The 13,740-nt window shown below is 46.3% G+C and overlaps 1 protein-coding gene and 1 pseudogene across 1 annotated transcript; both read right to left on the bottom strand.

Annotated features, from left to right (window-relative positions):
- Positions 1-7,218: 7,218 nt before the first annotated feature.
- On the bottom strand, positions 7,219-8,177 carry LOC143481624 (uncharacterized). The gene is made up of 6 exons (XM_076979701.1): positions 8,057-8,177; positions 7,926-7,976; positions 7,787-7,831; positions 7,626-7,690; positions 7,470-7,554; positions 7,219-7,317 (listed from the first exon to the last, which is right to left on the bottom strand). The coding sequence occupies exons 1-6, from the start codon at positions 8,111-8,113 to the stop codon at positions 7,267-7,269; spliced, it is 354 nt and encodes a 117-aa protein (XP_076835816.1). The 5' UTR covers positions 8,114-8,177; the 3' UTR covers positions 7,219-7,266.
- A 5,204-nt stretch (positions 8,178-13,381) lies between these two features.
- On the bottom strand, positions 13,382-13,458 carry LOC143482493 (U2 spliceosomal RNA; annotated as a pseudogene).
- Positions 13,459-13,740: the final 282 nt, after the last annotated feature.

Raw genomic sequence — 13,740 nt, 5'->3', positions numbered from 1 at the left:
ACTCAGATAGAGAAGAAAAAAACCCTGGCCTCCCCCATTGCAGTGGTCATTTGAGCTGTGTTTTTTTTTCTGCCCTTCCCTTTTTATAATAATTAAAAAAAAAATTATAATAGTCTTTGTTTGTATAGCACCTTTCATACATACATGCAACTCAAAGTGCTAAAAACTACTGAAAATAATGTTTGTGGGTGTATGTGTGCGAGTATGTATGAAAAGAGAGGTCACATGGAGACACACGAGCAACTGATCTCTTCTGGTAAGATTTACTAAATGTCCTTTTTTGTTTACTGGTTATGGCTGTTGTGTTTTTGGAAGAGACACACTGTAAAAAGTACCATCTTGATAACTTAAAATTGCTCAAGATTACTATTCTATTTCAAGAAGCTAAGGGTTTTTTGTATAAATTAATGTAAAAATATCTTTACCTAGTGCAGACCTGGGCAAACAACGGCCCGCGAGCCACATCCGGCCCGTTGTGCGTCCCTGTCCGGCCCGCGAGAGGCCCGCGAGAGTCATGCCAGTTATGTCAGTCATATCAGTCATGTTACTTTTGTTCGTCATGCCAGTGATGTCATTCTAGTCATATCAGTTATGTCAGTCATGTAATACCAGGCTTTGCAGACTACATTCATACTTTGAATCCACGGGCAGTCATGTTAGGCGTGCTAGGTGTGCAAGGAGTGAATTAACAAAGCATAGTCTCTGGCACCCTCAATCTCTCTCTGTCGGTAATATACAGTCCCAATCATGTATAGACACATGCAGGCCTTCCTATATTGTTCACATAGATTCAGCCCTAGCCAGATGTGCTATTTCTGTCTCCCTTTCTGACACACGCAGATGTCATCACACACTATCTGTAGAGCACACACTGGCCAAACCCAAACAGCTTCTTTTCAATTTTAGGTCTAAAGGACCTTTTGGGCTTCCTTTTGCTTATTGAGGCCAAAATGCATATTGGTGTGTGAACCCGCCTATCGCCGCTTGCGGCTATATTTCAAATATTATGTTTGTGTCAATTTCACATTATTTCAACCTTTCACTAATCAAATCTCAAACCTATGTTCTTGTGGATCACGAGACTTCATCACCTCCAGAAAAGAGAGGTCACATGGAGTCACACGAGCAGCTGACAGAGACGGCAAAAGACGGCACAGTGTGGCGTGAGGAAGAGATTGGTAGACATCATGGAAGGCATCACAGCCCAATTGAATGCCATCCCACGAATGGAGATCCAACTGCAAATGGAGCTGCAACTGACCCGTTTGCTGCAGTCTCTAATGTTTGGGGGTCTTTCGTTGCCAACTGCATCAATGCTTACAACCCAGGAAGGCACATCACCATAGATGCGCAACAACATGCACAGGTGTAAAAGAGAGACGGGCAGACTTCTTGGTGAAGCTTGCAGGAGAGCTTGGACAGGCTCATATGGCAGCCAAGGAGGTGGCCAAGGAAAAGGTTCAGCAGCAACCACCCACACCTGACACAGGGAAAAGGGCATTGTGCCGAGTCAAGTGTGGCTGCAAGAATAATCATGCCACTAAGCGTTGTATTTCTTGTACTTAGTTTACATGTGGCAAGTGCAGAAAAGAGATGATGTGGCAGTGCCAGGTGTGTGCAGAGTAACACGTTTCGTTACTGTGCAAATATCAATAAAAAAAGAGTAGTGACTCTGAAATCTCTTCTGGTAAGATTGTTGTGTTTTTGGAAGAGAAACACTAAAAAGTACAATCTTGATAAGTTAAAATTGCTCAAGATTCTATTTCAAGTAGCTGAGGGTTTTTTGTATAAATGTATGTAAAAATATCTTTACCTATTGGCAGTTTTTCAAAATACTAAATACTGAAAATATGTTTAAAAAATCAGTGCCATTTTGAATAATCAATATGCCACTTATATGTCACTATAATTCAAATATTATGTTTGTGACTTCTGACTTCTTCTCACTTTGTGACTTCTTGCACTTTGGCAGTCTCTTGTGGCAGACAGCCAAAGGTGTGTATTGAAGCAGCAACCACCCAAACCGGAGACACGCCTCATTTACATAACACTGGAGGTAAGAAGGGCTTATCACACCTCCCAACCCTAGCCTTCTGGCTAAGCTCTGGTACATGGCAGGGATGATAGCCTTTTGGCTAAGGCAGGTATCACCAAATGGCGGACCGCGGTCCGGATCCGGACCCGAACGCCGTCCTGTCCGGACCCAATCACATTCCTGATTAACTGGATACGGACCCAAATGCCAAAAAAATTTTAACGGGAGACTATATTTTAAAACGGAGAATTTATTTTTAGACGAGTGTTACGGTCACCACCCATTTGAGTGTTACGTTCAACCCCCCCCGCTCAACAACTTTCGTTCGCCACCCCCCCCCCCCCCCCGCTCAACAACTTTCGTTCGCCACCGCGAACCCGGACCTAAGGTCTGAGCTATCTGCCAAAAATGGACCGCGGAAAGATTTAATTGATTACCCCTGGGCTAAGGTATGGCCACCCCAGTGTTAAAAAGAGGTTACCCTAACCTCCCAAATTCCAAAACAGTGGTGCAGTGTCATCTCTAGTGTGGTGTAGTCCTTGGCTCCGTAGACGATCCTAGGTCTTCTGATTGGCCCACAGTATTCCCTTTATATTTCCTATTAATTAACCTCAAACACTTACCTTTGGTATTCAGCACTGGTATTTAAATACTGAAACTAGTTAACTTATTGCAACTTCCTAGTCAGTCCGTTACATTCGCAACCCGGAAGATAGAGGAGGAAGCTTAAATAGTGCAAAAGGGGAGGGGCAGGTGAAACGCATCACACGGCGATCATGTGCTGTTCCTGACAGTACCCCCCCTCCGACGAGCGGCTCCAGCCGCAACAGACCGGTTAGACGGGGGCCGGCCACGACGCCTGGGAGCAGGGAAGTGAGGATGAGCAGCGTGGAATTCGGCGAGAAGAGGGGGGTCCAACACATCCCGCGCGGGGACCCATGCACGCTCCTCGGGACCATAGCCCTCCCACTCGATGAGATACTGAAGCCCACCCCGACGCCGACGGGACTCCAGAATTGCATTAATAAGGTAAGCGGGGCGCCCGTCGAGCTCCAGCGGTTCAGGTGGCCTGGCAAGAGACGGCGCAGCAGACATAGGACTGTAGAACACTGGTTTAAGCAGAGAAACATGGAAAACCGGATGGACGCAATACTGAGGGGGCAGTTGAAGTTCATACGAGACTACGTTTACCCGCCGCAGGACCGGGTGACCTGTACCCGCCGTATCGTGAGCTAGTTGTAAGAGTCGCCCTCTCATAGACACGGGGACGTACTGTTTTCCTACCGGGCAATCGCTAGGGCTGGGATCTGTGCGTAGTCCTTCCTCCATTTCGCCTTGTAGATTCCACCGAACGGCAGCTAGGAAACAGGTGCGTGGCAATATGTACTCCGGTTCCTTTTCTACGGGGTCTTTATTGTGGATGCGTGAGAGGGCATCGGCTTTTGTGTTCCTTGAGCTGGGTCTATAGGAGACAGAAAAGCGGAACCGGGAGAAGAACAACGCCCATCTGGCCTGGCGAGGGTTAAGTTGCCTGGCCTCCTTTAGGTACTCCAAATTTTTGTGGTCGGTGTAAACAATAAAAGAATGTTCAGCCCCCTCTAACCAGTGTCTCCACTGTTCTAAGGCGAGTTTCACTGCCAGGAGTTCACGGTTGCCTACATCATAATTTTGCTCTGCTGGTTGCAATTTTTTGGAGTAAAACGCACAAGGGACCATTTTAGGGGGTTTTTCTTGACGCTGGGAGAGGACCGCTCCCACTCCTACCTCAGAGGCATCGACTTCGACCACGAAGGGAACTTGGGGGTCAGGGAGGTGAAGGATGGGTGCCGAGGAGAACGCTCCCTTGAGCAACGAAAACACCCGGTCAGCCTCACCTGTCCAGTCAAGGCACAGACGCTGCCCGCCCTGTAGGAGATTTGTCAGCGGAGCGGCCACGGAACCAAAGCCCCTGTTCGCGAATCCCAGGAATCACTGGAGTTCCTTACTCGTTTGAGGCACAGGCCACTGCGAGACTGTGGACGCTTTATCCATATTCATGGAGATTCCCCCCGGAGACAGAGAACATCCCAGGAAATCCGGTGAAATTCGCATTTCTCAGCTTTTGCGTAGAGGTGATGCTGCCGTAGACGGGCTAGTACTGCGGAGACGTGCCGGACGTGGTCGGCAGCTGATGAGGAATATACAAGGATGTCGTCTATGTAAACGATGACGTACTGTCCTATTATGTCTCAAAATATCTCATCCATAAACGCCTGGAAGACTGAGGGGCTGTTAGCTAATCCATACGGCATTACAAGATATTCATAATGACCTCGAGCAGTGATGAAAGCAGTTTTCCACTCGTCCCCCTCTCGAATGCGAACGAGATTGTAAGCACTTCGCAAGTCCAACTTCGTGAAGATGCAAGCTCCTCTAAGACGCTCCTGCGAGGCGGAGATGAATGGAAGGGGATAAACGAACTTGGACGTGACTGCATTGAGTGCGCGATAGTCTATACAAGGACGCAGTCCTCCCCCTTTCTTCTCTACAAAGAACCCCGCCGCTACGGGTGATGTAGACGGACGGATGAAACCCTTCTGGAGAGCCTCGTCGACGTACTGTTCCATAGCTGCATCCTCAGGACAGGACAAGGGGTAAGGTTTTGTACGACGCGGGAGAGGAGACCCGGGCAGCAGCTCAATCACACAATCCCATGGTCTATGTGGTGGCAGATGACTGGCATTGTTCTTACTGAAGACGTCGGCATACTCCTGGTATTGCATGGGATAGGCGGTTTCGAGAGGAGAGTCGGGGCTTTCTACAGACGTGGATCGGAGACAGTGAGAACCCCATTTCGTGATCTCTCTAGCCTTCCAGGAAATAGTGGGGTCGTGCAACGACAGCCAGGGAAACCCGAGAACAACCGGATCATGGGGTGACGGCAGGAGAAAGAACTGGATATTTTCGGTATGGAACAGCCCCACCTGGAGTACAACAGGTACAGTACACTGAGTAATAAGCCCTTCACCAAAAGGCTGGCCGTTCAGAGCATTAACACACAACGGAGGACTGACCGATGTCGTGGGGATGTGCAACCGGTGCGCCAGGTCAACATCAATGATGTTTCCTGCAGCCCCCGAGTCTAACAGTGCAGAAAGGTGAGTGGATATGCCTCCCCACGTGACCTGTACAGGCAAGTTAAGCTGGTTCTTACGGCTCAAACAAAACACTGCGTTGCTTACTCGTTTGTTCGTGGTATCTTCCTCAACGCGAGTAGGGCGAACAGGGCAGCGATCGCGGAAGTGACCTCTCTCACCGCAGTACAGGCACAAGCCCTCTCGCAGACGCTGAGACCTCTCGTGCAGGGACAGGGGTGTTGTACCCAGTTGCATGGGTTCTGCACCTTCTCGCGTAGTATCAGACGTCGGTTGGTTCGGACGACTCGAAGCAGCGAAGGCAGGACTTCTCCACGATGTCGGACGGCGGGTGAGCAACAGCTTGTCTACATTGACAGCCGTTTGGATGAACTCCGACAGCGATTTTCCTTCACCACGGCAGGCGAGCTCTACCTGAAGGTCTTGTCTTAGCCCTCTACGGAACACTGTCGTCAAGGCGGGTTCGCTCCATCCGCTACCGGCAGCCAAGGTACGGAACTCTCTTGCGTAATCGGCTGCACTGCGTTGTCCTTGGTGTATCTCACATAACATAGTGCCCACGTCTCTTCCTGCAGCTGGGTGATCAAACAAGGACTTGAATAGCATGAAGAACTGAGCTTCGGATTCGAGTGCCGGGTCTTTACTATTCCACAGGGCAGTACCCCAGGCACCAGCCTCCCCAGTGAGGTGCGTCAGGACGAAGTGGATCTTTTGTTTCTCCGTTTGGAATTGGACTGGGTGATAGTAGAAGTACATGGAACATTGCATGAGAAAGTTCTGACACCGCTCTGGAGAACCGTTGTACCGCTCCGGCACTGCAACAATCTGTTGGACGGCTTGTTGAGTGGCTTGCTGTTGGAATACCTGCTGCTGTATCGCCTGGTGCTGTGCCACCTGTTGTTGAGCCGTCTGCAGCTGAGCGGCTTGAGCCTGCATAGCCTCCGTGAGTCGTCGGATGTCGTCCTGAAGTGAGGCGATGGTGTTCTCTTGTTGAGCCAGGAGTGCAGGTACGTCCGCTGGATCCATTGAATTTGGCGAAGTATTATGTAACGATTCAACCAGGAAGACACTGATCCAGTTGCGGAGTACTGTAGTTTTTAATTTTTGAATGAATACGGAGTACTCGTACAGGTGAATAACTCCGTAGGGTGTGTGCAGTGTATGAGTGCGGTTGTCGAAGTCAGGACGGTCCGAGTTCACGCCGGGTAGACAGATGGCTGGAGGTACAAGAGGGCTAGGCTGGGGACGAGGTCTGGAACGAGAGCAGAGGTAAAAACACAGGAGAGCAATCAGGGGTGATAACGCTTGGTAGATGGCATGCCAACAATACTTCGCAACCTGGAAGATAGAGGAGGAAGCTTAAATAGTGCGAAAGGGGAGGGGCGATGAGCGGCAGGTGAAACGCATCACACGGCGATCATGTGCTGTTCCTGACAATATGTTCACCACTTCAACGTCGATCGTCGTGCCTCCTCCTTCGATCGTTACAACGATTAGAATTTACAGCATCAATTTCTAGCAGTAATGCTACAACATATCTTGTTTCACCCCAATTTGTATTCTATTTCTAACTGGATTTTCCTACTGCTGTGTTGAACTTAAATCTCACCTGTCATAATCTTCAGTTAACAAAAAAGAATTCACCACAGATCATTAAGTATTGATTTTAATAAATTAGAACTGGCAAAAACATTGTCATTCAACAATAATAAAATAAGTAGGCATATCTAACATAAAAAATTATGCAAAAGAAAAATTCCACCACTCAAGTACAATCCACATAAAGAATACAGAACTATGGCTTACTCTCTTTGTCCAGCTAGACATCATTTTTGTCATTTTGTTTCTCCAGCAACAACCTAACAAGATTACAAATTTAAGTCAATCACTGCTGACACACAAATATTTATTTTATCTCTAACTTCAGACATAAAAAGTTCCATGTCATCTTGTAAAACAAACACAAAAGGTTGCCATATCTCTTCTAGGTTTGTAATCTCATCTTTGAACATATCGTAGGTGGCAAGAGCCAACAAAGCAGCTTCCTTTTCCATGTCCAAGATTTTTGGAAGGACAACCTTTCCCTTGATTAAATGACTATTTGTCTTCATCCGCTGCAGCCGCAATGTTCTTCATCATTGGAGCATCCTTTAGTAAAAATGTAACACAATCAAATTATATAATAACAAGTACAAAACAGTGATACTAGAGTTTATGTGCACACTAACAACCATTTAAATGAAAACACTACATGGTAGCACTACATGTCATATCATGCATGCTTTTAATACAGTACTTACTTCAAAACTCTTTGGTTGGTTGGTGTTTTGTTTGGCTGGAGTCTGTCTAGACGTCACATCCTCCATAGTTACAGCTGCCACTTTGCTTAAATGTAAATTGACAATAGTAAAAAAATATATATTTGCATTATGTACTATAGAGAATATTTGTCCTACCTGCCTACGGGAAATGTCTTCAGAAGCTGTAGGCACCACCACCTCCTAATATCAGGCATGTCAGTCTAATGTTTAAAGTTGACATAAACAGACCAGCAAAATATTTAAGTCAAAAGTGAGACAGACAAACATCCAATAGAGAAATTAGCATGAACATTTACCTGTGTGAAGTCAAATTGTAATTCCATCACAAGATAGAGGGCATACTGAAAATCAAAAGCAACAAAAACAACAAAACAATTTTATTAAAGTGCTATCAAATTGATTAGTGTCCACCTTTAAGGTCTAAAAAAGTATTACCATCAAAATGAAGGGGCCACAGTCTATGCCTCCAAACTGTAGTGGAGCATTCTGCAAATTGCACACACAAACAAATTCATTCTACGTTTTATTTGAAGAAAGAAAGAAAAATCTATCCATAAGATGATTACCTCAGTCTTGCAAGGTCGCTGCTGTCCACTGGCCAGAGCAAAGCACATTTGCCACATGTCTGTATCAAATAAAATATAATAATATGATAATGACTTTAATAATGTAACTTTATTTGACTTTAATAATGTTCAAAATGTAATAATTATGTCTATAGCTAACTGAAACATTAACCTGATATAACATAATTATGAACATATATGAAGTTATGAACACAGAATCAAGGAACAAGCACATCTAGCTTTTCCTAAAGTAAAACCTGATAACAGCAAGGTAGCTCTGGTGTCCAAAGCCTACGGGATTCATGGAGTCAAAATAAAAAATCTGCCTAGCCTTTGGTTTTAAAATCTGTGAGGAACATGACATGAGAGACACAATTTCAGGCTCAACTCAATTTCAGGCTTCAGAGAGTAAGTCAGAAACAGAAACAACTTGCACATAAAAGCCAGTGTTCGGATTCCCAGGAAGGGAAAAAAATGAAATCTTTATCACTGACATCGGTCTGTAAGAGCAAATGTTGGTTTTATCAATTTATTCATATTCAAATCTCTAAATTATAGGTATCTGTCAACATATTAGTAAGTGTATAATAAATCTTAACAAATACCAACAGGTAAATCATACAGTGGGTCGCTATTAAATGGTGGCAGCCATGTCAGTATCACAAAACTGTTAATAGCCAAGACAGATTTGCCCTGCACAGAAAAAAATAGCATTTTATATTACAAAGATAGGCTATCAACACAAAGACAGAGTATCAAACAAACCTTTGAGGCAGCCATTTTAGTTATGACAGCAAAACACTGATTGCCGATCTGTAAACAAAGAACACACAGAGAGAAAAATGTCATGCTCAATAGTACTAGAAAAAAGTGTGAAAAGAGAAAATGTTAGTACCGTTGCCTCCAGCTCTTCAAAGACCAGAAGTCACTCCGTTTGAGTGTTTGTCTTGGGCTCACAAAGACAATATCTTCGTCTGGGTCACTGCATTTGTCTATAACATACTTCAGCTGTAAAAAAAAAAAGAAAACCATTGAACAGTCAAAAAAATTCCCAACACTGAGTTCATGGAGAAAATAATAATTTATACACATTTTTGGTACTACATATTGACTGATTGAAGGAAAAGCCTACTAGAAATTGATGTGAGGAAAGAAGGTCTGCATTCCAAATTTTTCTCCTCTCATGGATGTCTTGAAAAAACATTTTTTAATTTTTTTTTCTATTATACATAGATAGGAAACTTTTAGGTAGTCATGACATAATAAGTTAAATATACACTTCATGGTACCTATTAAAATCCTTACCTGTTGTTTGGAATGACTCTTCTGCCAAATGTGCGTTGCTTCCATGGACTCTGAAGACTCAAACATTTGCCTGTCTGTCTGGAACAGGTGCCACTTTGAAATATTTTTGTGTATACATGATCTTCTTGCTTTTACACAAGGACAATGCAAAGTGTTTTGGCACGAGTCATAGGCAGCTATAACTCTCCCAAGTCTGCTGTAGTATGACAGTTTAGGCTCAAACACAGAAATGTATTTCTTTGTTGATGGGCTTCCTACAGTTACTTCAGCTGTAAAAGGTACACTAGCAGCACTAACAACTTCTTTTCTGTTGATGCAGGCTGTCTTGGTTTGCTACCCAAAGATTTTAGCATGAACCATATGAGTCAAGACATTTTCTTCTAGAGTTACTGAATTTGTTTCTGACCAAGGAGAGAACTGCAGTGATTTTAAATGGACACATTCAAAGTGAACAAATCCACTCCATGCAGCAAATTCTATGTTGGTATTGCATTCATCTATTTCACAGACAACTTTTGAACTTGGACCTGCTATTTTCTTTCTGTACATGGATGGGGCAGCATGGTGTGTGAAATAATTTTTGTACAGCAAATATCCCATTGAGTGGATCGATGAACTGGGATGACAGGTGGCGGGTGTCTGTGATTTCTGTGATCTTTAGTGAGTGCCTTCTGTTGATGTGGATATTCACATTTTTTTTGTTTAGTCTAAGGCCACAGTGAGAGCATTGAACTTTTGTTTGTACACAAACACGCCTTGCTGGTAAACGTGATTCTGTGATAGAAGATATCTGTAAAGAGGCTGGATCTGCAGCTGAGGCTGTCTCAGTGTCACATGCTGGATCTGTGATGGAGGTTGGAGCTGCAGGTGAGGGTAGATCTGTGATGGAGGTTGGAGCTGCAGGTGAGGGTGGATCTGTGACGGAGGTTGGAGCTGCAGGTGAGAGTGGATCTGTGACGGAGGTTGGAGCTGCAGGTGAGAGTAGATCTGTGATGGAGGTTGGAGCCGCAGGTGAGGGTAGATCTGTGATGGAGGTTGGAGCCGCAGGTGAGGGTGGATCTGTGACGGAGGTTGGAGCCGCAGGTGAGGGTGGATCTGTGACGGAGGTTGGAGCCGCAGGTGAGGGTGGATCTGTAATGGAGGTTGGAGCTGCAGGTGAGGGTGGATCTGTGACGGAGGTTGGAGCTGCAGGTGAGGGTGGATCTGTGACGGAGGTTGGAGCTGCAGGTGAGGGTGGATCTGTGACGGAGGTTGGAGCTGCAGGTGAGGGTAGATCTGTGACAGTGGTGACAGATGTACAAGCTGCAGGTCCTGGCAGTCTTGCAGATTGCCTTCTGCATGCTGTTAAATGTTGAATTATTTGAACTTTTCTTATTATTGTTGCCATGCAGTAACAGCAATGAAAATGTGATTGGTCTCTACATTTCAAATTGCACTTGACGACAGTGAATTAAGAAGTAAAATAAGAAAAAAACATATACATATTTACAAAATGAATTGCTATTACTAATAAAATGGCTCTCACAATGGCACTGGACATCATAATATAATAACAGTGGATAAACACAGTACATTTTCATCTAAATCAAGTTTAACAGCTCAACAATATTCGAAAATCGACATTTAACAACAGTGATAACATACATACCTTCATGATCCACTGCTAGTCTTATGTGATTGGTCACGTGGTTTTCTACATGATGAAGATCGTTCGGACGGTACACTTCAGGTGTGCAGAATGAATGGACAGTGGTATTTACTGCATGTAGTGCACTGCACAACTGAAGGCATCTGTCCTTTTGTCAAAACCATGATATGCATCTATAGATGGATGGAAAATATCAATAGCATTATATTAGTTGTTGTGAAGTTTTTTCAGTGAACTGGAGGATCATGAGGATCATGGCCGTTACATGCACGCACTACTGAATAACCCCCCTCGACGTGTCCATGCGGTACCGAACAGCACAACCATTATAAATTATAACTACAGCAAACGTGAATTAATTTAACAGTTTATGTCCAATATGAAGAACACAACATACATAAGTATTTAATACATCTGTATTCTGTTTAGCTAACCGCTCGTCTTCTAACATCAGTTTTACCGTCACTTACTTAGACACCTAGATTAGATCAATTTAACAGTGGTTGTTCTAGTTTTTTTTTTTAAATCATTTATTTCCACATTTCAATCAGTACAATAAAAACCATGAAATGTTTCCATTAAAATACACAAATATCATAAAATTCACAACCAAATACAATAATAGTAATAAAACGCTTCTGGTTAGGCTAAAAGTCCGTCAGTTATGCAGATAAAAAAAACCATGCTGTCCAAATCTACTAAAAAGGAGTAGGATGGGGGCCCGGTGTGGGAGAGTAAAAGTCCTCGTCCGATGTTGGGCTGGGGACTACATGGGCGGGACCTCTCCCGAGACCTCCAAGTCCTCCTCCGTGTAGATCTCCGACTGGGAGAGGCCTTCTATCATAGTCCCCAGACAGATGACACTCTCCCACACAGTCTGCTTTGGTGTCGATGCCTGTGAGGGCCCCCTGGACGCCGCATCTTCCACCTGGGGGGGTGGGGGGGTAGCTTTCCTCTCCTTGGGATTAGGTCTCCCCTCCCCCTTGGTCAGCCCCGTCCTGTTCCTCTTCCTAGAGGTGCCGGGAGTAGTACGCTTGGGCTGCCCGGCCGGTCTGGACCCATCTCTCTGGGGAGGGGGGGCACACAACAGGTGAGAAGTAGATGTCTTCTTTACCTCCCCCTCCCTTGGACGATCCTCTTCGCCCGGGACTGCAACTCTGTCGTCTCTCCGGTCGGCCTCCATCTTCCCTCCTCCTGTGGCTGCTGGTGCTTTGGGGCCGGCCGGGGGTCCCGTCGGGGGGGCCCCGGAGGGCACCGCGGCGGTCTCCTGGCCCCTGCCCCTGGTCACCGCCGCTGCGTATGTCCTCTCCACGTTGGGGCAGGAGCGCTCAAGGTGTCCCTCGCCGCGGCATCTTCTGCACCTCCGGGGACCCTTGCAGTCCCGGGCCACATGTCCAGGGTCCAGACAGTTGTAACATCTACGGCCCGGGCAGTCCTCCTCCTTATGTCCATACTCCCGGCACACTCTGCAGTGGTCGGGCTGACCCCTGTAAAACAAATAGCCTCTGTTATTCCCCAAGGAGAAGTGGGCGGGAGGATGCACCACACCCCCCTGGCCATCTTCTTTGAAAGTCATAAAAAACTGGCGGCGCCCATTCCAAACCCCCAGCTCGTCCCGCACATACTTCTCCCCCGGGTGGACTTCCCCGTAGGCCTGGAGGAACCTACGGATATGCTCCGTGGGGACATACGGGTTGAACACGTGGGTGGTGACCAGACGTCGGCCCTCCACCCACAGGGGCTCAACCACGAAATGTCTCCCCACGGGATGTACCTTGAGCTCATCCCTCCGCTCCAGGACACGCTGGTACACCCCAGCATCGGAGAAAGTGACCTCGAAGTAGGCCAAGGGCTCGTTGCGCTGGGCGCAGATCAGGTCCTCGATCTCAAACCCCAGGCCCTCCAGCAGCACCTCCCGTATGAAGGGGACCCTCTCCATAAAGGGGATCCCCTTCTCACCAGGAGCCCAGCGGAACCTGGCCGTGTTGAGCAGGCCTCCCCCTGCTCCCAAGCCAGGTCCCACCGAGGAGGCTGCCCTCGGCCCCGGGGCCTCGACCGGCCGACCGCTGCCCAGCACCGGTCCCTCGGTCCCACCCTCGGCCATCCTGCTCTCCCCCCTGCCGGGAGACCCGGAGCAGAGGGAGCCCACAGTTCCTCCGTCGACCACCGGGGGAAAGGTCTTGCTGGTCCACCCGGGATCCTCCAAGCCGGCGAGACGAGCCTAAAAACAGGAGGAGGAACTGGGCAGTTCCCAAGCGGTGGTCGGTGGACAATGCCACCAGACCGATTGCTCATTAGGTTCCGCCCAGACTCCTCCTGTTAAAAACACAAAAAGACAGCAGGTTAGTAAAATGGCAATAAAATCTGCATATAAAAGCTGTAGTAAAGATAAAAGATAAATCTAAAATCGATACCACACTTGATCTTAGCCAAAAGGCCGAGAAGTGGTTGTTCTAGTTAAATTGTGAAACTAGTTACTAACATTAGTAAGATGAAAATTGGTTCGAAAAATTTCGAACTTACTTTCACATTTGTGATAGTTCACATAAGAACGGCAAGCGAGTAAATAAGAATACAACTCCTCCTACGTAGTGCAATTACTTCAGACCAATGAAAACACGACGGTGGGAGGAGTTAGATTATATCCAGCTCCGCCCCCTGGACCAACCAAAAGAAACTATGGATGGTGGGAGGAGTTGGATCTAAGATCCAGCTCCACCCACTGGACTTT

Source organism: Brachyhypopomus gauderio, chromosome 18 (genome assembly GCF_052324685.1).
Source record: "Brachyhypopomus gauderio isolate BG-103 chromosome 18, BGAUD_0.2, whole genome shotgun sequence".
Classification (NCBI taxonomy): domain Eukaryota; kingdom Metazoa; phylum Chordata; class Actinopteri; order Gymnotiformes; family Hypopomidae; genus Brachyhypopomus; species Brachyhypopomus gauderio.
Note: the sequence above shows the minus strand (reverse complement) of the source record. Positions and strands in the feature narration are given on the sequence as shown.